This window comes from Pleurodeles waltl, chromosome 4_2, assembly GCF_031143425.1.
Source record: "Pleurodeles waltl isolate 20211129_DDA chromosome 4_2, aPleWal1.hap1.20221129, whole genome shotgun sequence".
Lineage (NCBI taxonomy): Eukaryota > Metazoa > Chordata > Amphibia > Caudata > Salamandridae > Pleurodeles > Pleurodeles waltl.
Window position 1 is genome coordinate 842,896,613 of NC_090443.1, and position 24,970 is coordinate 842,921,582.

The window sequence follows — 24,970 nt, forward strand, 5'->3', positions numbered from 1 at the left end:
AAAAGAGAGAGTGGATAAACATGACGGCCACCTGGACCATCTAGAGAGTCTTACTTATGATATGGAGGGCAGGCTACTGCAGGGGGGCATCTGCTGTGAATAGATAATATTTTGGAGCTCATCAAGCTAAAAAACAAAGACCGAGAGGTGTGCAACAGGCGCAACAACCTCCGCATCATCGTAATATCCGAATCTACTGCCATTGACAAAACAGAGGACTTTGTTGAGTGCATGCTGCGATCATTGTTTGAAAATGCCCTATTAGCAATCTTCCTTTTGGAGCAAACCCACTGTGCGCTTGAAATGATTGACGGAAAGCCCGGCTTGTTTATGCCTGCACCAACAGACACCATTTTGACATATATGTTTTGCAAGAACTCCATTTAACTCTGGCAACTGCTTCTCGACTTCAGATACAGTGGGTCGCTGAGACACATGTGTCCCTGTATTCCAGATATGCTGGGGTACCCCATACTTATCCGTATAGGCCTGCCTTAGCATACATGCCACTGGCTGTGCAATGTGGACATGAGATATGTCATTGTTGCTGGGCTCCTCAACACACATATCCAGTTATTCTGGTATCCATTTACATCCCCCAACATGGATAGCCCTGAATTTTTCACAGAAGTCTGACACTTAATCACTTATGAGGACCCTGGTGCCATTCTTTGGAGCAGAGATTTTAATGTCATCCTCAATCACACTGCTGACCGCTGCAGTGCCACCAGGCAACCCCACTCCAATGCCGCAGCTCAGCTCCACACGTTCATGCACGACAACTGCCTCTCGGAACTCCTGGAGACTAAAACACACTGGCAGCGCAGAGGGCACTTGTACCACCACCTCACATAGCACCTGGTCTAGTATTGACTACTGGCTGCTCACATACAATGCCCTCACCTACTTACTTACCCTGTACCCTACCTGACCATGCACCCATCTTGCAGGAGATACTCCTCTCTAGCCTCTTCTCGTTCCATCACTTGGCAGCTACCTCCAAATGCCCTCTGAGAATTCTGGGGGTCATTCCGACCCTGGCGGTCATGGACCGCCAGGGCTGGGGACGGAGGAAGCACCGCCAACAGGCTGGCGGTGCTTCAGGGGCAATTCTGACCGCGGCGGTAAAGCAGCGGTCAGAAAAGGGGAACCGGCGGTTTCCCGCCGGTTTTCCCCTGCCCCAGGGAATCCTGCATGGCGGCGCTGCAAGCAGCGCCGCCATGGGGATTCCGACCCCCTTCCCGCCAGCCTGTTCCTCGCGGTTTACACCGCCAGGAAGAGGCTGGCGGGAACGGGTGTCGTGGGGCCCCTGCAGTGCCCATGCCACTGGCATGGGCACTGCAGGGGCCCCCTAACAGGGCCCCATTAAGATTTTCAGTGTCTGCAAAGCAGACACTGAAAATCGCGACGGGTGCCACTGCACCCGTCGCACACCAGCAACTCCGCCGGCTCCATTTGGAGCCAGCTTCATCGTTGCTGGGGCTTTCCCGCTGGGCGGGCGGGTGGCCTTTTGGCGGTCGCCCGCCCGCCCAGCGGGAAAGTCAGAATGACCGCCGCGGTCATTTTACCGCAGTACGGTCTTCTGGCGGGGGAACTTTGGCGGGCGGCCTCCGCCGCCCGCCGAAGTTGGAATGACCCCCTCTGTCTTTCGAGACAAAATCTGGGTGGCAATCCTAGATTATTTTGCCCATAATGTGGGTTTGGTGGCTTCCCTATCCCTTCTCTGGGAAGCTCTCAAAGTGGTAATCCAGGGAGCCTGAATAGTGAAACAATTAGGGGTGCTCAGAACAATAAGCACACAGCTTGCTACACTATGAAGGGAAATCCGTGCCTGGGAACTTGAATTCTTCCTGATGCATAACATTGGACTCCTCGCTACCCTCAGAGAGAAACTCTTGTCTTATGATGAGGAAGCCCACCGTGAAATCAGCTACTTTTACGGGAAGCAGCCGAAAGGCACTATGGAGAAGATGACCAATCCGGCAGGACATTGGCAAATTTGCTCCACAAACCATGGGCTGCTGCCCATGTCGTGGAAGTTGTTGATGACCAGCAAGTGAGTCACACACAACCTGACGACATATTCCAGACCATGACTTTGTTCTACTCCCAGCTATACCGTGCCTCTGTTACACCTGGTGTGGCAACTCTGGTGACATATCTCAGCACGATCCAGTTGCTATGACTGGACTACGCCCACCAACTCTATCTCTCTGCCCCCTTCACGGAAGAAGAGATAACTCGGGTGGTACTCTGCTTCCCTGGAGGCAAAGAGTCGGGCTGGAGGGGCTCACTACATCTTTTTATAAGGACCATGCCCCACTCCTTACTCCTTCACCTCCTGGCAATATTTGAGGACTCACCTGGCACCAGGACAGCTGCTGCTGTCGCTATGGGAAGCGATAATTTTTACGATATTGAAAGCAGATAAACCCTCAAATCACTTGATTTGAATCAACCGCTTTTCAAACGTTGACAACAAGATATTTGTTAAAGTATTTGTTACCGGCTCCTCGCTTTATTGTCTAACACTGTCTGTCCGAATCAGTCTGGTTTTGTACCTGGCCACAATCTCCAGGTGATATATGCCCTCATGCACACCATCGATCCTAAATTGGAAGCTGTCGCAGCACGGCTGGACACCACTAAGGCATTTCACTCCTGAGAATGGCCCTATGTATTCTGGCTTCTTCCACTGCATGGTCTGAGCCCTAGATTCTTGTGGCTGATTGGCCCTTTTCTATGCTTCCCCAATGGCGCGCCTCAACCTTAAAGGTGTAACCTCTGCCTCCTTCTCAGTCACACATGGAACCGGACTAGGGGTGTCCGCTATCCCTAATTCTATTTGCTAGAGCTCAGCTACAACATCACTATGCACACAGTGGCCATAACTTCACAGCCAAAGCGAAACAGTGTCCATGTATGCAGATGACATCACAGACTACTTATGAGAACTAGAACCGATTATACAAGACGCAGTTAGATTTGGCAGATACTCTGGTATGGACATCAACTGGCCAAAATCCACCCTATTTTCTCTCACCCCAAACACACATCCATTTAAGTCTGAAATACCCTCTGCAGAGGGCCTATGAGCCAATCCAATACTTGAGACTCTTGCCCACTAGAAACATTGACAAACTCCAGAGAGCAAGCTATGGTAGGACTATGGCCTGGCTAGAGAAGCACATTCTGACAGGGTCTCGGCTTCCCCTCCCTTTAGCAGTATCGCCATTGCCAAAATAGTCATCCTTCCTGAGTTCCTTACCTATTCAATAATCTCCCAATTCCACTCATCACACAGTACCTAAAACATCTCAGCTCAAACCTAATCTCACTGGTCTGGGCAGGCAAACAACCGAGGATTGCGTGAGATAATCTTATATTACCATTCCAAAAAGGAGGCCTATGAGTGTCTGAGTTGCATTTATAGTACTGCTCACAGGCCTGATATATACATTTGTGAATTTACACCACACTGTTCTAGCCACCCATGGCGGTGGAGGCAGATTATGTGCCTCCCGTCCCATGACTAAGGCACTATACCAACCATAAAAGCCCCCATGCAATGAGATTGACATGGTGGCCTGTGACCGGTGGGCATGGGTTGGCCATTAGCAGCGCTCCCAGCTTTCATGCCTGTACACTCCCCCTACACTGGGAAACAGCATTAACAATGCAGTTTGAACCACGTTGTGCCTTTACAATGCAGCCAGAAACATGATGCATCTATAGAATGTATTCCTTTACCACGCAAGTCATTACAATGACTTGCTTTAGGGAAAGCGTTGCTAGACTAATGTTGAACTTTAAGTCCAACACTTTCCCTACGGTGGCGCAGAGTAGAGTTGGAATAGCAAATGATACTATTCCAAAGTCCAGGGCTTTCCTCAAGGCAAATTGTTGTAATGATTTGCGTGGTAAAGAAATGCGTTGTAGAGACGCAGTTGTGTTTTGGGCTGCTTTCTTAAGGCAGGTGTGGTAAGTGCCTGCATTTCTCCGACATACAACCCCCTATACCAATTGCTCACAACCCCATGCTTCCCCTGCTGATGAATGAGGGAGCTAGACGGTGGGCCCCGACAAAATCTCGACCCAGGCGGTCGGTTTCTACCCCCCTTTGAAGCCACCGCCAGCCACCACCCACTACGTTTGACACCCTTCTCTACCACCAGCTCTGCGCCGCATGCTGAACGCTGCATGCCACGTTCTCTGCACGCTGTATGCCCTGGACCACCTGTTAACAAATTCCTCCCCCCACAAGTTGGTCACTTGTTTATTTAACACAATGCTGGCGAACGCTCTGGAATCCGTCCCTGCAGTCCACGCAGCCTCTGAGGCGCAATGGACTTACTGTTGTGGTCAATCCATTGCTCTGTTGCCCAGTTACAGACTCTGGCTCATCCACTTAAAGTTCCTGCATTAATTGTATTGTGCAGGGGTGCGACTTTATCGTATGGCTCTGATTGAGGAGGTGCGCTGCTTGAGACATGCAGTCCCGTAGGATAATTTTCTCCATCTTGCATGGTACTGCCCGCAGGTGGCTAGCTACTGAACTGATCTCTACAGACAGTTGGCCCAACTGCGCTGGTGAGCCTCCTGGGTTACGTCAAAGATTTCTCAGACAGAGAAATCACTGCAGCGAGGTGTCAAACTCTGGGGGAGGGGCATCTTTGACGTAACCTAGGAGGATCTGCTCTTGGCTAAAGGGGACAGTGGTGCACAATGAAATATTATAATATGCTGCAGCTCAGTTGTTGGCTATGAGTATCTCATATTTTGGACATCCTGCAAACAGTACATCCCTGTGCTCAGAAGCACCTCACGAATGTAACAGTATTACATTTGTAAATAGGCCATCAGTCAACAAATTACTGAATCAATTGTCACTTTTTCTATATTTTCCTATTTATTTTACATTATTTATGATTGAACCAATTAGTTTCTTTGAGAATACCATGAGTGATCTACACAGATTACCACTTGCTAAATTCCAAATTTTGTCTACTTTTCAGAAATGGGTAGCATTACAAATTCACTCAGGTGTTTCACTTGTCACCACCATAAATTGCAAAAACCACAAATAATTGTGAAAAATCGACTACAACATAGAACAACCATTGACAAACTCAGTAGGTCGGGCACTGACTGTCGGCCTTTTGGCAATGCCTGTTTTGTCTGTCAGAGCAAAGCTTCCTTGTTAGGGAAGATTCAGGGTCCTTGTCAACCTAAAAAGAAAGCTGTGGTTAAAATGAAAATTATTTGGTCAATAATGGTCCCCAGCACTTAAGGGGACTTTTCTTTTTCGTGTAGATGTGTTCCCTGTGAAAGGGCAGGATGGGTAAAGTGGGCTGACATTTTGATACAAGCCTGATGAAGTAGTGGATGGAAGAAAAATGTGAATGACACAGTAACAGATCAATATATGAAATCCCCTTTAAGTAAGTATATTTTGTTTCTAATTTAAGTAAAATCAAAAGGTCTTTGTTAACTCCAGATTTAAAAATGCAAGCACTGTGGTAAAGAAATGTTTTTTACAACTCTGCCTGTTCCTGAAGTTGGTGACCTTAGCACAGCAAACCTTTTGTTCATGTCAGTTTTAGAAAACAATATGCACTTTTCACATTTTTTCCAATGAAACCAACATACTGCAATGTTTTGGCTATTTTCTTGATTCCCTCCAGGGGTAGCCACAAATTTAGTGTGGCTGTAGAATCCCGAACATGTCGGGGAAACAAATATGCAAATTTGGATACCTTTTGTAGAAAGACGTTATGAGGGCTTGACAGCGGTGCCCGAAATATCAGTCAAAAAAGGGCTTAGCTCTGAGGGTGGAAAGGCCTCAGCAATTAAGAGTTTAAAGACATATCGATTGGCTTTGCGAATGCTTGTTTTTATTATTACCAGTGCAAGATTGTACAAACGTTGGATGCCCATCGAGTTCATCTTGCTCTTAAATAAACCTTATACTTAAAAATTGAAGTATACTGAAATTATGCAAACATATTTTAATATATGTGTGTTATCTCTTCTGAGCAGGAGTGATTGGTGCTGATGTTAAAGGACACAGTCTACCCTGTGAAAATCACCCAATAACATCTCGGATAGCTCTGATCTGTGGGACGTCTTCTTGTCACATGGCAGTAAGTAAAGAGAACTACTATTGAAATATGTCCTCTGAGTTGACACGCCATGCAAAGTGGACCCATTTGCCACCCAGCCCACCGTTCCTAAGCGCCACTGTTGCCTAACACATATTTATCTGCAGTTTTTTTCCTCTGTCAATTGAACAATTGTTATTTTCCTTTAAGACAGAACCATAACAAACTCTAGAGTCTGGACAGAAATAAATTAAGTATAGAGGCAACGTGTAATATGATGTTGCAGTGGTTTCAGAGTGCAGAGTTTGATACCTGAGACTTCAGTAAAGGCCTGTAGCTGTCCGAGCCCTTCACTAATGCGCCAGTGAGTACGTTCTTTGGAGAACCAGTGTCTCCTTTCAGGAGCTTTTACTAAATCAATATACATCTATCTTCATATGATAGCTGTAATGATCCATAGAATTATGATACATCTCTTTACTTCTCAAAAAGCCTTACAAGCAATTTTCACTTTGTTAATTTTTCTCAGTGAATTGATGAAAAAGCTTTTTCCAAGATTGCAATTACAATTTAGTGCCTTCCTTGAAATGTATAACTCTTTTTAAATGTACAAGTCTGAAAGCCTTTAATTCCCATAAGTACCCACTTATGCCACGTTTCCTTAAAGACATTTCTCTGCTAAATGTAGTCCTGCCGGAGAGGGGGCGCTGAATGCGGAAAGTGGGCTCAGAAGGAGGGGAATTGTGCCAGTGGGTTCTGTCTGCTAAAATGCTGTGAACATGGCTAAATTTACGACTTTATGGCAACTAATAGGCATTTAATGCCAGCCTTGCTGAGGAAATCAAAGGGAAGCTCATTTACTACCTGTTCAAGTTTTTTTGTTCTATTAAAAAAAACCGTTTCAGCTCATTTTGAAATTATACAACACTGACCTCCACATGATTGAATATTTTGTTTATTTCGAATTTTTGGAAAGCAGTTCTTTTCATCTTTTTTTGCAAGAATTTATTCGAGTTGATATTTTTGTTCCTCTACATTTTCTCGAACGAAAAATTATGGAATGCTTTCTGTTTGCTTTTTTTTGTTTCCCTTCGCTTGTTATTCCAATCCTGTGAACCTTTGATGACTCATTGTGGGAGATTCCTACCTGTACTTGGTGTTTATTTAACCTACTGCTCCATTCCCTCTCCCCCTTTCTTTCTCCCACTGCTCTTCTTTTTCCCATGGACTTCTCATCTTTAGTCCCTTTCACGGCTTTCTACATATCCTTGCCCTGAAGATACGTCTGTATGATCATGCCCAAAAATAAGTCCAAGCACCTCCGAACACACTTTCGCCAATTGCTCTTTCCTCATGTGAATCCCTAGTCCTATCTAGTACCTCTCCTCTGGCAACAAAAACTAAAAAATATACTAGACTCATCCGCACATAGATGCCTAATTTGTTAAATGCCCAGTGTGAGCGCCTAGGCTCCTTTCTATTATCTTTGTGTTCCTTTCCTCAATTCTTGTCTTTTACATACTGGCCACACATTGGCATTTGTCCTATACCTGTAAGATTCACTGATACTGAGTCGCTTCTATAGAATATGATGTTACTCTGTTTCTATTTTGTTACACTGTCGTCCTTCATTTCTGTTACAGTTCAGCTCTCTAGTATATTCACCTAGAAATTAATTATTCACCGCTGTATTGACTTCTAGAACTGGCACGCATTGAATAATCAGTATATTAATGTTGCATCTAGGTAGCATTTGCATCTTCGACCTCATTTAATTTATCATACATTGTGACTTTCCCTTCTCTGTACATTTGCCTTTACTTCATTTGTTCAGTGCTCTGCACCAAGCGAATGTCCTTTCCTTGAGATCCTGGGGTAAACTAAAAGGGTACTGGGCAGTATCCTGTCTGGAAATTGCCACTTATCTATGAGTGTCCTTAGGTCACAATACTATTGCACATCAATTGGATAGCCACATTCCTTCTTTTGGGCACCTGTCTCTCAAGGTAGCATGATCAAGCAGCTAAAGCAGTTTAGGAAATTGTAGGGATTTATAATCCCAGATATAGTATGTCCAAATGGTGACACTCGATAACATCAGTATCTTGGTCTGTACTTTATATGTTAAGAAAACAAGGACTTTTATTATAGGTATTTAAATTGATCAATTAAAATTAGTATACACCCAGAGCACCAGAAAGTCCTAATACCTTCCGGAGCGGAAATATAAATTTGCTCCTCTGCTCTAGTTATTTTACATTATTAGCATATGAAGTCACGGGTACATCCTGGAGATCAGTGATGAAGTCAGTGGTGTCTTTTGGTATGGCCAGTGCTTAATTTGTGCTGTTATTTGCTTGTGGTCACCTCTGGAATTAATTTCTGGTACTGGTAATGGTGCTGACTGTGGGATTTAGGGGAGCAAAAAGTTGAAGGAGGCTCAAGCTGAAACCAGACATTCTGCTATATCATGGTGGTATCTGCACAAGACGACACGTAAAACCCAAAGAGAGGTAAAAATGAAGAACACAAGTGCATACTGAAGGGAACACCAGGAGTCGTCCCAGGCGGATGGGGATTGTCCGAGGATGAGGACCTCCATTTTGTCTGAGTTCAGTTTTAGGTGGCTGAGCTTCATCCATTCCGCGACCTCTTTCATTCCTTCCTGTAGGTTGGTTTTGGCGGTGGTTGGGTCTTTGGTGAGGGAAAGTATCAGCTGGGTGTCGTCGGCGTAGGAGATGATGTTGATGTTGTGTTTGCGTGCGATGGCGGCGAGGGGGCTCATGTAGATATTGAAGGCGGTTGGGCTGAGCGAGGATCCTTGGGGTACGCCGCAGATGATCGCAGTGGGTTCTGAGCGGAAGGGAGGGAGGTGGACTCTCTGGGTTCTGTTGGAGAGGAACAAGATGACCCAGTCCAGGGCCTGCCCTAGGATTCCAGTGGTGCGGAGGTGGGTTATTAGGGTGCGATGGCACACAGTATCGAAGGCTGCCGAGAGGTCCAGGAGGATGAGGGCGGCTGTTTCTCCGTTGTCCATCAGGGTCCTGATGTCGTCGGTGACTGCGATGAGGGCGGTTTCTGTGCTGTGGTTGGCTCGAAATCCAGATTGGGATGGGTTGAGCGAGTTGTTAGCCTCGAGGAAAGCGGTCAGCTGCTTATTGACGGTCTTCTCGATGACCTTGGCCGGGAAGGGAAGAAGAGAGATGGGGCGGAAGTTCTTCAGGTCATTGGGGTCTGCCGTGGGTTTTTTCAGGAGGGCGTTGATTTCTGCGTGTTTCCAGCTCTCGGGAAAGGTGGCTGATGCGAACGAGCTGTTGATGATGTTCCGGAGATGGGGTGCGATGACGGTGTCAGCTTTGTTGAAGATGTGATGGGGGCAAGGGTCTGAGGGGGAGCCAGAGTGGATGGTGTTCATGATGCTTCTGGTCTCTTCTGAGCTGATGGGGTCCAGGAGCTGAGGGTAGTGGTGGGGGCTGCTGGTTCGGTGGTAGGAGGCGGGGTCTGGGGTCCGAAGCTGTTGTGTAGATCTGCGATCTTTCGGTGGAAGAACGTGGCGAGGGAGTTGCAGACTTCTTGTGAAGGTGTGATGTCGTTGGAGCTGGCGCTGGGGTTGGAGAGCTCTTTGACGATGTTGAAGAGTTCCTTGCTGTTGTGGGTGTTGTTGTCTAGTCGCTCTTTGAAAGATGTCCTTTTGGTGGAGCGGATCAGCTGGTGGTGTTCACGGGTGGCGATCTTGAGGGCTGTCATGTTTTCTGTGGTTCATTCGTTGCGCCAGGTTCTTTCGAGGGTTCGGCAGGATTTCTTAGATTCTTTGAGGGCGTCCGTGAACCATGGGGTTTTCCTGATGCTCGTCCCGCCTGTTTTTTTTTTAAGTGGTGCGAGGTTGTCGGCACAGTTGGTGATCTACTGTTTGAGGCTGTGGGCTGCGTTGTTGACATCAGTGATGTTGGCTGGTGGGTTTTGGTTCAGTGTTGAGAGGAGCTGGTCTGTGGAGATTTTGCTCCAGCGTCTGTGGGGGATTTGTTGTGTGCGATGGTGGTGGGTCTCCCGTTTGAAGGTGAAGTGGACGCATCTGTGGTCGGTCCAGTGTAGTCCGGAGGAGTGGCTGAAGGAGACGTGGTTGCTGGCGGACAAGATGAGGTCGAGTGTGTGGCCAGCGATGTGGGTGGGGGCGCTCACCAGTTGCTTGAGTCCGAGGTTGGCGAGGTTGGCGAGCAGGGTGGTGGTGTTGTTGTCATCGTTTTTCTCCAGGTGGAAGTTCAGGTCCCCGAGGAGGATGTATTCTGGTGAGGGTAGCGCGTGCGGGCTGATGAAGTCTGCGATGGTTTCGCTGAATTGTTCGCGTGGGCCCAGGGGTCTGTAGATGAGTGTTCCTCTGAGGGTGGTTTTGGGGTTGGTGTGAATCTGGAAGTGTACGTGTTCAGCGGCGAGGGGTGTGTCTTCGGTGGTGGTCGTGATGTTGATGGTGTTCCTGTAGATGATGGTGATTCCTCCTCCGGTTTGGTTGACGCGGTCCTTCCGGGCGATCTTGTAGCCGTCGGCGATGGTTATGGCGATGTCTGGGGCAGAGGAAGCGTTCATCCAGGTTTCTGTGATGAAGGTGACGTCTGGTGCTGTTGTGTCCAGGAGGTCCCATAGTTCAATGGCGTGCTTGTGGACGGAGCGTGTGTTGAGGAGGATGCACTTGAGGATGTTGTTGTTGTTGCGAGGGCCGGTGGGTGGTCTTCAGGTTCGGAGGCATGTGTATTTGCAGGCTTGACAGGTGAAGGGTCCATGGGTTCGTTTTGGGCTGGCTTGGTAGCAGGTGGCTGTTCGTCCGGCGTTGAGGGCGTTGAGGGAGGCGGAGTTGTATCTTAGTCAGGTGTTTTGTGTGCGGTGGGGGCCAGGGGTTCTGGCGCTGGGCGCGGTACAGGCGCAGACGGGTGCAGACGGGCTTGCCTTTGGCGCGCCAGCGGCACGGCCGCACAGTGGCCGCCATAAGAAGGCGGGAGGGGAGGAGGGGTCAGCTGGGAGGCGGGAGGGAAGGGCAGCAAATGGGAGCAGGGGGGCGGGGCCGCACGGGTGGCAGCGGCGGGAAAGGAAGTGGCAAAAAAAGGAAAACGCCTAAAAATAGGAAAGCGCCAAAAAAGGACAAACGCAAGGACAACGAGGCAGAGGCAAGGCAGGCGGAGCTGCAGCGGTGGGGAAGCGACCTACCCAAGGGTCAAGGGTCGCTGTCTTCACCGCGCAGCGTCCGCCATAAGAAGGTGGGAGGGGAGGAGGGGTCAGCTGGGAGGCGGGAGTGAAGGGCAGCAAATGGGAGCAGGGGGGGCGGGCCGCACGGGTGGCAGCGGCAGGAAAGGAAGCGGCAAAAAAAGGAAAACGCCTAAAAATAGGCAAGCGCCAAAAAAGGACAAACGCAAGGACAACGAGGCAGAGGCTAGGCAGGCGGAGCTGCAGCGGTGGGGAAGCGACCTACCCAAGGGTCAAGGGTCGCTCAATGATGAATCAATTAATCCACTTCTCACTGTTTGACTATGGTTAGTGAAAAAGATTGGACCCATAGTAGTGGATGTGCAGAGATGGGTACCCAACTTTTTAGCCTTTCCAGTAGTATTATTGTTAGAAATGGGGTCTCTGGTTGGCAGTCAGTTTGCACTCTGTCCAAGCAGGGACCCTCGTTCTAGTCAGGGCAATGGAGATACACACTTGGATAACCCCTGCTCTCACCCCCTTGGTATCTTGGCACAAGCAGTCAGGCTTATCTCAAAGGCAATGTGTAAAGTATTTATACCAAAACACTCAGTAACATAGTGAAAACCCTACTAAATGGACACAACCACAAGTTTAGAAAAATAATCAATATTGATCTAAATCAAACAAAACCAAAATAACAAAAACCCAACATACACAAGTCAAGTTGTAAATTTTTAAAGTAAAAAGAGTCTTACTTCATAGAAAACAATGGAAATGTTGTTGTTACATAAAGTAACTGGTTTGCGTCAAAAATAAAGCTGCACTAGACATCTCGGATCAATGCAGGTTCACGATGATTTTGACGCTCAGCGATGATATGTGTGAAATCCGTCCGCACAGTGATGGAAAACTGCGCTGCGTGGAGTTTGTGGCATTTTCAGCAGCCGCAAGCGGGTTTTGTGTCGTTTCTCCAGCCGCAATGCAGGTGATATGTCAATTTCACAGCCGCAATGCAGGTGGTGTGTTGATTTCAGCCACGAGGCCGGTGGCATGTTATTTTTACAGCTGTGTTGCAGCTGGTGCGTCAAAATTCTGCCCACACGGCTTCCTGTGCATGGATTTCAGTCCTTGTTCTACCAGCTTCACCTTTCAAGGGTCCATGGACTCTATAGGGCACCACTTGGCAGGAGTATCAGCAGAGAGTCCCAGTGCTGGCAAAGGACGTCTTTGAGGGCCCTGAGACTTGAAAACAGAAGGCAAGCTCAGTCCAAGCCCTTGGAAAAAATTCTCAAGCAGGAATATACCACAAAGTCCAGTCTTTGCCCCCTTTCACAGGCAGAAGTTGCAACTGCAGGATAGCCCAATGAAGCACAGTCACAGGCAGGGGCAGCACTTTTCCTCATCTCTTCAACTCTTCTCCTTGGCAGAGATTCCTCTTGGTCCCAGAAGTAATCTGAAAATCGGGGTTTTGGGTCCACTACTTATACCCCTTTCTGCCTTTGAAGTATGCAAACTTCAAAGGAAAGTCTCTCTTGTTCACAAGATCCTGCCTTGCCCAGGCCTGGGCCCAGACACACACCAGGGAGTTGGAGACTGGATTGTGTGAGGGCAGGCACAGCCCATTCAGATGTCAAGTGTCAGCTCCCTAACCTGTACCTTTGTCTCCACAATTGGCACACCCTGGCATCCAGGTAAGTCCCTTGTAACTGGTACCCCTGGTACCAAGGGTCCTGATGCCAGGGAAGGTCTCTAAGGGCTGCAGCATGCCTTATGCCACCCTGGGGACCCCTCACTTAGCACAGACACTGCGTGTGCTGGTGGGGAGAAAATGACTAAGTCGACATGGCACTCCCCTCAGGGTGCCATGCCAACCTCACACTGCCTATGACATAGATAAGTCACCCCTCTAGCAGGCCTTACAGCCCTAAGGCAGGGTGCACTATACCATAGGTGAGGGCATAGGTGCATGAGCACTATGCCCCTACAGTGTCTAAGCAAAACCTTAGACATTGTAAGTGCAGGGTAGCCATTAGTGTATATGGTCTGGGAGTCTGTCATTTACGAACTCCACAGCACCATAATGGCTACACTGAAAACTGGGAAGTTTGGTATTAAACTTCTCAGCACAATAAATGCACACTGATGCCAGTGTACAGTTTATTGTGAAATACACCCCAGAGGGCATCTTAGAGATGCCCCCTGAAAACATACCCGACTTCCAGTGTGGGCTGACTAGTTTTGCCAGCCTGCCACACACCAGACATGTTGCTGGCCACATGGGGAGAGTGCCTTTGTCACTCTGTGGCTAGTAACAAAGCCTGTACTGGGTAGAGGTGCTTCTCACCTCCCCCTGCAGGAACTGTAACACCTGGTGGTGAGCCTCAAAGGCTCACCCCCTTTGTTACAGCACCCCAGGGCATTCCAGCTAGTGGAGATGCCCACCCCCTCCGGCCACGGCCCCACTTTTGGCGGCAAGGCCGGAGGAGATGATGAGAAAAACAAGGAGGAGTCACTGACCAGTCAGGACAACCCCTAAGGTGTCCTGAGCTGACGTGACTCCGACTTTTAGAAATCCTCCATCTTGCAGATGGAGGATTCCCCCAATAGGATTAGGGATGTGCCCCCCTCCCCTCAGGGAGGAGGCACAAAGAGGGTGTAGCCACCCTCAGGGCTAGTAGCCATTGGCTACTAACCCCCCAGACATAAACACACGACTAAATTGAGTATTTAGGGGCCCCCAGAACCAAGCAAGATAGATTCCTGCAACCTGAAGACGAAGAAGGACTGCTGACCTGAAAGCCCTGCAGAGAAGACGGAGATACCAACTGCTTTGGCCCCAGTCCTACCGGCCTGTCTCTCCACTTCAAGAAAAACTGCAACAGCGACGCGTCCCCCAGGGTCCAGCGACTTCTGAAGACTCAGAGGACTACCCTGCATCTAAAAGGACCAAGAACTCCCAAGGACAGCGGCTCTGCTCCAAAGAAGAAACAACTTTGCAACAAAGAAACAACTTTTAAAGGACTGCACGTTTCCCGCCGGAAGCGTGAGACTTTCCACTCTGCACCCGACGCCCCCGGCTCGACCTTGCGGAGAAACAACACTCCAGGGAGGACTCCCCGGCGAGTGCGACCCTGTGAGTAGCCAGAGTTGACCCCCCTGATTCTCCCCAGCGACGCCTGCAGAGGGAATCCAGAGGCTCCCCCTGACCGCGACTGCCTGCTTCTAAGAACCCGACGCCTGGTAAAGACACTGCACCAGGTGGCCCTCTCCCTTGCCCAGGTGGTGGCTACCCCGAGGAGCCCCCCCCCTTGCCTGCCTGCTTCATTGAAGAGACCCCTGGGTCTCCCATTTAACTCCATTGCAAACCTGACACCTGTTTGCACTCTGCACCCGGCCGCCCCGTGCCGCTGAGGGTTTACTTTTTGTGCTAACTTGTGTCCCCCCCAGTGCCCTACAAAACCCCCCTGGTCTGCCCTTCGAAGTCGCGGGTACCTACCTGCTGGCAGACTGGAACCGGGGCAACCCGTTCTCCATTGAAGCCTATGTGTTTTGGGTACCACTTTGACCTCTGCACCTGACCGGCCCTGAGCTGCTGGTGTGGTAACTTTGGGGTTGTCCTGAACCCCCAACGGTGGGCTACTTTGGACCCAACTTTCAACCCTGTAGGTGGTTTACTTACCTGCAAAACTAACAAATACTTACCCCCCCACAAACTGTTGAAAATTGCACTGTCTAGTTTTAAAATAGCTTATTGCCATTTGTGCCAAAACTGTACATGCTATTTTGCTGATTCAAAGTTCCTATGATACCTGAGTGAAGTACCTTTCATTTAAAGTATTGATTGTAAATTTTAAACCTGTGGTTCTTAAAATAAACTAAGAAAATATATTTTTCTATATAAAAACCAATTGGCCTGGAATTGTCTTTGAGTGTGTGTTCCTCATTTATTGCCTGTATGTGTACAACAAATGCTTCACACTACCCTCTGATAAGCCTACTGCTCGACCACACTACCACAAAATAGAGCATTAGAATTATCTCTTTTAGCCACTATCTTACCTCTAAGGGGAACCCTTGGACTCTGTGCATGCTATTTCTTACTTTGAAATAGTACATACAGAGCCAACTTCCTACACTGACCCAGGCAGGGAATACTCAAGCAGGCAGAGTCACAGAATGGTTTAAGCAAGAAAATGCCCACTTTCTAAAAGTGGCATTTTCAAACTGACAATCTAAAAACCAACTTTACCAAAAGATGTATTTTTAACTTGTGAGTTCAGAGACCCCAAACTCCAGATCTCCATATGCTCCCAAGAGGAAACTGCACTTAAAAGATATTTAAAGGCAGTCCCCAAGTTACCTATGAGAGAGATAGGCCTTGCAACAGTGAAAACCAAATTTGGCAGTATTTCATTGTTAGGACATGTAAAACACATCCGTACATGTCCCACCTTTAACAAACACTGCACTATGCCAATGGGGCTACCTGTGGCATACCTTAGAGGTGCCTTACATGTGTAAAAAGGGCATTTTTGGGCCTGGCAAGTGAATACACTTGCCAGGTCGAATTGGCAGTGCAAGACTGCACACATGTTTACAGGGCTACTCATGTGGGTGGCACAACCCGTGCGGCAGGCCCACTAGTAGCATTTGATTTACAGGCCCTGGGCACTTCTAGGGCACTTTACTAGGGAATTACTGGTAAATCATATATGCCAATCAGGGATAAACCAATCACCAATACAATTTACACAGAGGACATATGCACTTTAGCACTGCTTAGCAGTGGTAAAGAGCCCAGAGTCCTAAAGCCAACAAAAATTGGTCAGGAAAAATAGGAGGAAGGAGGCAAAAAGTTTGGGGATGACCCTGCAAAAAGGGCCAGGTTCAACAATTATCATAGACTGTAGACAGATTAATGTTGTTATCTTGTTCAGGTAGAAAAGAAGCTCTTCCCTCATAATGGCCAAGACAGTTGTGGTAGAATGTCTTCCTTCAAATTGGTTAACATTGTTTCAGTGCTGGCCGGAGTTCAGAATCCACATTGATGGTCATGGAGAAGGAACTATAGCTCTAAGTAATATTGTAGGTGTCTCGTCACTTACTAAGATTTTGCTGAGAAATTTGAGGTTGGAGCTAGTTAAGAATTTAGTAATTGTCTGCGCGTTTGCAAAGGTTTTTTCAAGAGGGCTCTGACGATGGTGTATTTTAACGGGCCAGGAATACTTCTTGTGATAAGGGAGGAATTGAGCATTTCAGCTGTATTGGATGCATGTGAGAAGATTTGTTTGAGGTAGTTAGTTACAGAAGGGAGCATGAAAACATCATATGCTTCAGTTTTGAGGGCCACATTTAGAATCTTAGTAGTTTTCATGGGTTTGAATGAGGTGAAGGTTGAGTTTAGTTGATTAGGAAAGCTAAAAGAGTAACAAGTCACAGCAGGTCACTTTAGGGGTACTGATGATGGACTTGAAAATGTTGGCACTTTCAGACTACAAGAACTTAAGAAAGCCTTTACAATGGTATTGTAATATGCATGGGTTCCTTTTTAAGTAATCTGGATTGGTAGATTCTGAAGAGTCCTGGTAGAGTTTGAAGAATTCCTTTATTTGATTATGTGCCTTTTGCATTTTTTTGTCCAAACAGATCTTTTGGATGAAAACATCTAACAGTCGATTCCTCAACTTTAGAATAACCCCAGGAGCTAGACTGGATCCAAAAGATTTTTCTGCATTGCTCCTAAGTGAAAGTAGGTGGCATTGTGTGGCATTGTGTCAACTCCACTGTGCCCTTGAAGTAACTGCTTATGCCGCATGTAAGCACTACCCACGGGCTGTGACATCAGTTTCTTTCAGCACAACGTTCCCGCCCTTGGGCGCAGAGCCCAAAATCAATTGTTATTGCCAATGTGCAGATCTCTAATTTGGAACTTTGTAGAAGGAAAAGTATCCATTCCCTAAAACAAGGAGGTGGGAGGACGGTGAAGAATCTGCAGTTAGAGTATCCACAAGAAGGAGGGTTGCCAGAGGTAAGTAACCTGTTCTTCTGCAGGATCCTTCTAACCTCAGACTCCTAACATTTATAACAGATACCAAAGCTGTACCTGTCCAAGTGGTGAGTCTGTGGAATGCCTAGGAATGAAAAGTACTACAGGACCGAATGGTCAAGATCACCTTCTTGTTGGACCTGTCTGTCAACGCAATAATGCTTCTTGTACATGTGCACCTATGTCCATAGCAGCCTGACTAATATCTAGGGCAGGCACTCCATGGACCTGGTGGGCCCTTATTCATTTTCCAGTATACACATATAAGTTTGACAAGATGTTTACCAGCATTTGAATAACTTATGCAAATCACGGGTATACAAAAGACACGGTACTAAAAGTGGAAGAGACAGAGGAAAAAAATGAAAAAAGAGGGGGATCAAACCATCTCCATGATTAAACACCCTCTCAATTCTTGGCCACTTATTGCTAAGAAAGAAGGTCCCTTCCTGTTCTCCCTGTGTGCAAAAACAATATAATTTGTATAGTAAAAACATAATAGAAAAGGTTCATCTAAAGTCACAAACTAAACGACAAGATATCAGCTCAAATAAAAAACTATTCACCTGAATGTATACTCAATTCTTCTTCAATGTTGAGTCCTGCCAGGAATTTAATCTCGAGATCTATAATGTACCAGGATTCCCATCATTTTAGCTGGAATACTCTGTTCCCACCCATCTTGTTGTGTTCTACTTTCTGTATAGAGATGACTTCTAAGAGATCCGTGTTTCTTTACATTTTTTCAAAAAAGTGTCTGGCTACTGGATAATGTTTATCATTGTTACTGATGGCTCACAAGTGTTCCAATGTCCTTTTTCTTACAGCCTGGATTGGAATTTCTGTGTATCTCAGACCTGCCAACTCACAGGGTGACACCATGTGTCACACGATTTTGGCTCCCTTCACACGGTCACCCGATGAGGAGCTGAGACCACATGGTAGCAGGAAAACATGTCTGGAAACCATTGCATAGAGGGGCTTTCCCGCTTGTTTTCGGAGGTTGTAAGAAGGCCATGTCTATTAAGAGTTGTGAAAACACCCCAAGACATGGGCAGCAGCCTCAGTGACCCTTTGTTTTTTTTGTGAGGGGAAGCTGGGGTGTTGGTGGAGGGGATATTTGGCGGGGAGTGTGTGGGGGTGGTTGGTGGAGGGCAGAGAGCTTCTAGGTAACTCCTGGCTTCAGGCCCAGCCTCCCTCTTCACAGTGTGACATTTCTTTAGACGTTGGCAGGTATCGTATCTCTAGTTGACAGGTAGGTCAGAGCATAAATTACATGTTCTGAGCTGCGAGTGATTGTATAATCATTTTACTTGTGTCAAAGGGCACCTCACAGTGTCTCATTGTGGATGGAAGGCCTACAAAACATGGCTTCCAAATAGCAATCCTTTATGAAGTAAAAATTAACTGACTCCTAAAATGCCATTGGCATATTGTAAACAACGATTTTGGGGTCTCAAACAGTGATTCGGACTGTTTGCGACTGTAAAAGTATTTAGTAGATTTAGACCCTGATTCCTCATCTTCCAAAGTCGTCAGTTCCAGGCTAAGCCACAGCTCCTCCTTCATTCACTAGTGGCTCGCTGTTGTTTTCCATTCTTGGCTTTGGATTGACAGCACAGGCTCTGCTCATTTCTGTCTAATAGTAAGCATACATCTCCAAAGGATTTATTTAAACAAATTTGTAAACTTCTCCCCCTTTTTCCCTGAATACATGTACATTTAAAATAACATTTAATATGGACGGCCTAGTTCTTCATCACCAGTCTCCTCAAAACACTACTCTTTTCACGCTATTATTCAATGTACTAAACTAGCGCGTTGAGGCCACTGGAGGTGGCTAGCAGCGCTTTACAAAAATCCTTACAAATACTTATTTTTTCGAGGTTTGTGTTTCCTTTGTATTTCGGTGCCCCAAGTGCACGGGAGATTGCCCATTGACTTTAATCCGTTGAAAGATGGCTGAAAGTTGCCAGGTTTGTATATTACTTTTCTTTGATGCACTTCAGATTCAGGGATACCAGTCAGCTAGCAGCAATAGTACCTTTATGAGAAGATCAGAGGTGAGAGAGCGAGGACGAGAAGATTGTCGTGAAAACCCCGGGCCTCCCTCTGTTGTGGTTTGGCGAGTGAAAAGGCCAACTGGCAGAATAGTTTAGGAAACAGAAAGCAAGGGCAGAGTGCAGTAGCTAAGCAAGAAATAGGAACTTTACTTCAAAGGGGTCCCTCCTGACGCGGACAACATGAAAGGACATTTTACTGACTTGTTTTTCTCGTGTGGTATATGCTACTTTTTGGTTGAAGTTCGGCAGTATTGTGTAGAGCTGTGTGAGTCACAAAGGGCGCTGTTTTATCAGTCGCATGTTTGATGGAACCGCAGAGAATCAAAGAGTGAGAGTTAGTTTTACAAGCCTCAAAATGCGATCCTAGATCATTAAAATCTTTTTTTCTTGATTTTCGGTATTTCAGCAGGAATACACGGCCAGCACCCCTTCAACTGAACATTTGACAAGACTGAACAATTAATTCATGGCAAATTCCAAAATAGGGCTCAGTTGTCTCACAAAGACGAGGTGGACACTGTATGGCATGAAGTGTATCATATGATAATATGATATATTAACCACTTTGATATAGTATCACGCACGGGATTCTGCAGTCCCATTATAAAAGCCTGCCCGAATTCTTTCTAATTGTTATAAATAATTTACGTCAGAACTCAACTATTGTAACTTATCACAGCTGGGTTCTGACATCACAGTGCCTGATGCCAGAGCCAGCAGCCGAGGAGAAAGGCAGGTGAGGTCATGAGCATAATTAAAGCATCTGTTGAAAGCACCAACAAAACATGGCTTTTCTTCTCAGTTTTTTTGTGTAGTGACAAACAGAAAGGAGATATTTATGGCAATATGCTTATTTTTTACAATCCTGAGGTAATTATAGAAAAGTTATAATCTCTGCATGTCTCTACACACTCCGAATTACGGCACCTTTTATTAAAAAAGGAAATTTTACTGATTCTAATATCTTTTGCAACCAATATATAACAGCATATTTTAATATTTTAACGAGTTTGCACTAGAGATTCTATTTTTATTTTTCATGTTTGAAAGCATTCTCTCTCTCTTTCACATGAAAGAGCTATGAAGCAAGGATTGAAATGGTATGTGGTAAAGGATGGTGTGACCATGAATCCCAATTAATGAAGTACCGCTGCCATACATAAGGATATATCAAGTCACCTCAGATTTCCATAACCTTCCAAAGGAACTCTTCGGTGACATGCAGTATCCTTATAATACACTGCTGGGGGGTACTTTATGCCATATATCTATTTATATATGTAAGGTGGGTGAAAGAATAAGTGACTCTTCTGCAGATTTATCAAGAAACTGTGAAACTGGCGCCCACAAGTCTTTTCGCTTTAGAACAGCAGATACAGGTTGCATATATGCAGTGTCCAACCAATGGTTATAGCAAATTGCATACCACCATGCTTTAATGGACAACTGTGTAAAGTCTTTCCCGTTCCAGGTGATTTGCTGAAAAGCAATAGCTAGAAACATATCTAGTATTTTCACAACAAAGGAAACATTTTTCAGAAACACTTCACAGAAATGAATTATTGATATATAGAGATGAACATTAGATTTGAAAATCAAATTAATCTGATGCCAAATTTGAGACCCGAAATTAAACACAAAAGGCCATGTGAACAGTAAATGCTTCAAATCAACTTGCTGTATAGAGCAAGACCAGCACGTATCTGAGGTACCCATGTTAATCTTATGTAACAGTGTTGGTGTCATAAATAATGTATTAGAAATGAAAAAAAGTGATTGTATAGTGTTGGCTGCACGAGAGGACTTCCTAATTTTGATCCATATCTGTCTCCAAGTAGATATTGGATATGTGATGGACATTTTATTCTCCCATGCCATTTCTATGCTGTGTTTGGGACTATCTGTATGAATCTTCACTGAATGTTGATAAATTCTAGAAGCTTTGAGGCTCAGTGATATCGAGTCAACAAGAGAGTTAGGTTGCAATTTTTTAAGACTGGAGAGTAATTCGACATGAGTGAATGCTTGTGATACGGAATTGTGAAGAATGGTATATTAATTTTTAAAAATGAAAGGTAAATCCAATAGTATCTGAGCTTCAGGAAAATTAATAAGAGAACCCTGTTGGAAAAGTTGATTTACATATATTAATCCTTTACTCCTCCAAGCATGCCAATAAACAGATCTGTTCTTCACTTGAATAAATGTATTATGCCAAATAGTGAAGTGAAGGAAAGAGTGTAGATCCATGGGAGTATATGAAATGATAGAAGTTAAAATCTGAGAAGTATGTTTAAGTATAGGTGTGAGAGATTTTTGAGGTTTGTGTGTGAAAGTTAAAAATTATTGAAAAGAAAATGGAAATAGAAATTCACTTTCTAGGTCTACTCACAGTGGGGTATATAATAGAGAGGGTTTAATTCAAAAGGGATGCCCCATTTGATGCAGTGATGCAACAGAACTTTCCGAAGTTTTGCCCTGGAAAGTAAATAATACCACATAAACAATTTGAGCTGGTTTGTGTCACTTTTAGTGACTTTTCAATGGTGGATAGCATTGATAAATCTGGCATTACATTTTTATTCTAAACTTGCCAGCAGAACAGAAAATGTTTAACTTCTTAAGTGCGGCCATCGGCCGCACTCCCTCCCCAGTGCACCTGAACACATTGTAGAAGGCTATAAAGGACCCTCTGTTTTGCACCAGAGGATTTCCTTTTTTTAGATGTTTGCTCAGGCTGCTCAGGTTGCTTTGGAAGAGCTTCCTGATCAGACTGGGCTTTGTTTTATTGTGCGTGTAATGACGATCAGTGCACAGGGTGCACTGACGTCATTACAGCATATCTCAGCCCCTGGAGCACTTATTGTTGTGGGAGGGACATCAGGGAAAGAAGAGAACCTCCCCTTTCCAATGGTATCTCTTCCCACTGGATCCTTGCTGGGAGATGGCCACATTAGAGCAATCCCCAAGCAAGGATCCACCCACTAGACACCAGGGAGCTGGGGTTCTGGCCTGTTAGCCAAGGGCTTGTGCCCCCCCCACCCCCACCAAAAATGTAAGTCTTTCTGCCCAACCTGGGCTGAGGCTGCAGGAATAGGTAGATAAAAAATAGGGATGCGTCTGCCCACAGTGGACATGCCTTCACCCCAATAAGGACTCAGGGCCTGATTCAGAGTTTGGAGGACGGCATTACTCCCTCACAAACGTGACAGATATCCCGCCCGCAATATTACAATCCCATTATATCCTATGGACATCGTAATACAGAGGACAGGATATCCATCTTGTTTGTGATGCGGTAACCCATCCGCTAAACTCAAAATCAGTCCCTCAGTGTTTCTGCCCTCCCTGTGGGGTGATTACCCCCAATCCACCCCCCTATGGGGACAGAAAGCTCAGTAGACAATAATATAAAAATAAATATAAGGGTGGGAGCTGCCTACCGTTGGTATGGCCATGCACTCAACCTTAAAAGGACTCAACAGTCTGCACTTCCGGTGGGGGCAGTTGTGGGTGATTACCCCCAATCTGCCCACCCAGGGGCCCACTAAACAACCAGCTTTTCAAACCAGAGCCAAAGCAAATAAAAAGAGGTTGTAGCTTACAATGGTATCAAGCCGTACCCCCGCCCCAGAAGGGCAATAGTGTCTTTCTGTTCTCCCGGGAACACGTTGGGAGGCTTGTCCCAATTGGGAAGGTTGCTCCAAATATGCCCCCTTGGTGGGGTGTGGTTGAAAGTCCACCTTACACAAGGGATTTTGCCTTTTGTTAAAAAAAAACAGTGTTGCAGGTGTTGCACTCTTGTTTGTCCCATTTGGGGTGAGGGTATGGGCAATGCCAGAGTGCAACACCTGCACCTTCTTCTTTTGCCCCAAAGGCAAAATCCCTGGTGTCAGGTGAACTTCCTACTCCCCAGGGAAAGTTTGGGGTAACCTCACAAGGGCTCCCATTGACATCGTTTTGATCCGTTCATGTCGCAGGCACTAGTCTAAACCACGTATGTCGCGCATCATTTTTATTGGCCCATGTATGGTAACCCTGGGTGGTAGCAAGTTCCATCAAAGAACTGTGAGGAAAATGTGTGCAGTCAGGCAAAGTTTGAGGTTTGGAGGGCATTGTGGGTAAGAAAACCTCATGCAGAGCCATATGAGGCACAACACCCTGGAAGCCCATGGCTGTCTAGTTTTCGAATATCTGTGGTTTCTGGCTACGTATGGGTGGTGCCACAGCATGGCTCAGATACCACAGCTACCTCGATTGCTTATCTCTCAATGTATCGCTTTAGGGCCTTTTGTGTTCTGGTCTCACGGCCCACCCTCACAAGTGGGGTACCATTCTTATCAGGGGACAAGTAGGAACTCAGGGTGGTATGAAATATGAGGCTCACCGCAGCTTCCAGAACTATCCATCACAAATATGGGGAAAATGTGTATTTTTCTCCCAAGTTTGAAGCTTGCAAAGGCTTCTGGGTAAAATTATCTAGTGAGAGCCGTGAAAGTCATGCACTCCTATACTTCCCTGGTTGTCTAGTTCCACAGGTACCCACTTTGCAAAGAAGGGTCAGTTTTGAGTGAACAAATGTGATGTATCCATGATGTATTTTGGGCCATTTCCTGTCGTGGGTACTAGGCCATACAAGTGAGGTACCAATTTTATTGGGAGAATTTGGTATATGCTAGGTGGAAGGAAATTTGTGGCTCCCCACAGATTCCAGAACTTTCCATTACAGACGTGTGAGGAAAATGTGTTTTTTTAGTGAAAGTGTGAGGTTTGCAAGTGATTCTGAGTAAAAAAAAACCCTGGTGAGAGCCATGCAAGTCACCCACCCTGGATTTCTCCAGGAGTCTAGTTTTAAAAAATGTGCATGTTTGCTAGATTTTCATAGGTGCCGGCTGAGCTAGGGCCCAAATCCCACAGCTAGCCACTTTGCAAAAAGAGGCTCACTTTTGTGTGGAAAAATATGATGTACCCATGTTGCATTTTGGGTGATTTCCTGTCGCAGGCGCTAGGCCTACCTACACAAGTGAGGTACTATTTGTATCAGAAGACATGTGGGAGCATAGAATAGTAGAACATTTGACATTATTAATTGGATTTTGCTGCATTTGTGCCTTCCAAATGTAAGCCAGTGTGTAAGAAAGAAGACATTTTGAAAAATACTATTTAAATCATATGCTAGTATGGGTGTCCACAAATTCAGAGATGTGCAGATAACCACTGCTCCCAGACTCCATATCTTGTGCCCATTTCAGAAATACAGAGGGTTCCTTCATACCCATTTTATACTCTACATATTTCACCATATGAATTGGTCTATAATAGGTACACAATGAAACACCATTGTACAATGAAGCTCAGTTGTTGGCTCAGGGAACCTTGGGTTCTGAGTACCTACAAACCCTTTATATTCCAGCAACCAGAAGAGTCCAGCAGACATAATGGTATATGTCTTTTGAAAATAGGCCGTTGTGACAAAAAGTTACAGATGCGAATGCCCATTTTTTCTTCTTAGCAGTTAGGTTCTTTAGAAAAGCATTGAAAAATCTAATGGTGACAAGCGGAACAAACGTTCTATAATCGGGTTA

General features: G+C 46.0%; 1 protein-coding gene across 5 annotated transcripts in view; it reads left to right on the plus strand.

The window, feature by feature from the left end:
- The window catches only part of FGGY (FGGY carbohydrate kinase domain containing), a 1,529,104-nt gene that overhangs the window by 885,277 nt on the left and 618,857 nt on the right, over positions 1–24,970 (plus strand). For all 5 annotated transcript variants that reach the window (XR_011202985.1, XM_069232576.1, XM_069232575.1 and 2 more), the window contains exon 8: positions 6,040–6,143. Coding sequence is in view for 4 of the 5 variants with exons in the window: in XM_069232576.1 (XP_069088677.1) it covers positions 6,040–6,143 (104 nt within the window). In the remaining variant the exon portion in view is untranslated. The remainder of the gene's footprint in view (positions 1–6,039; positions 6,144–24,970) is intronic.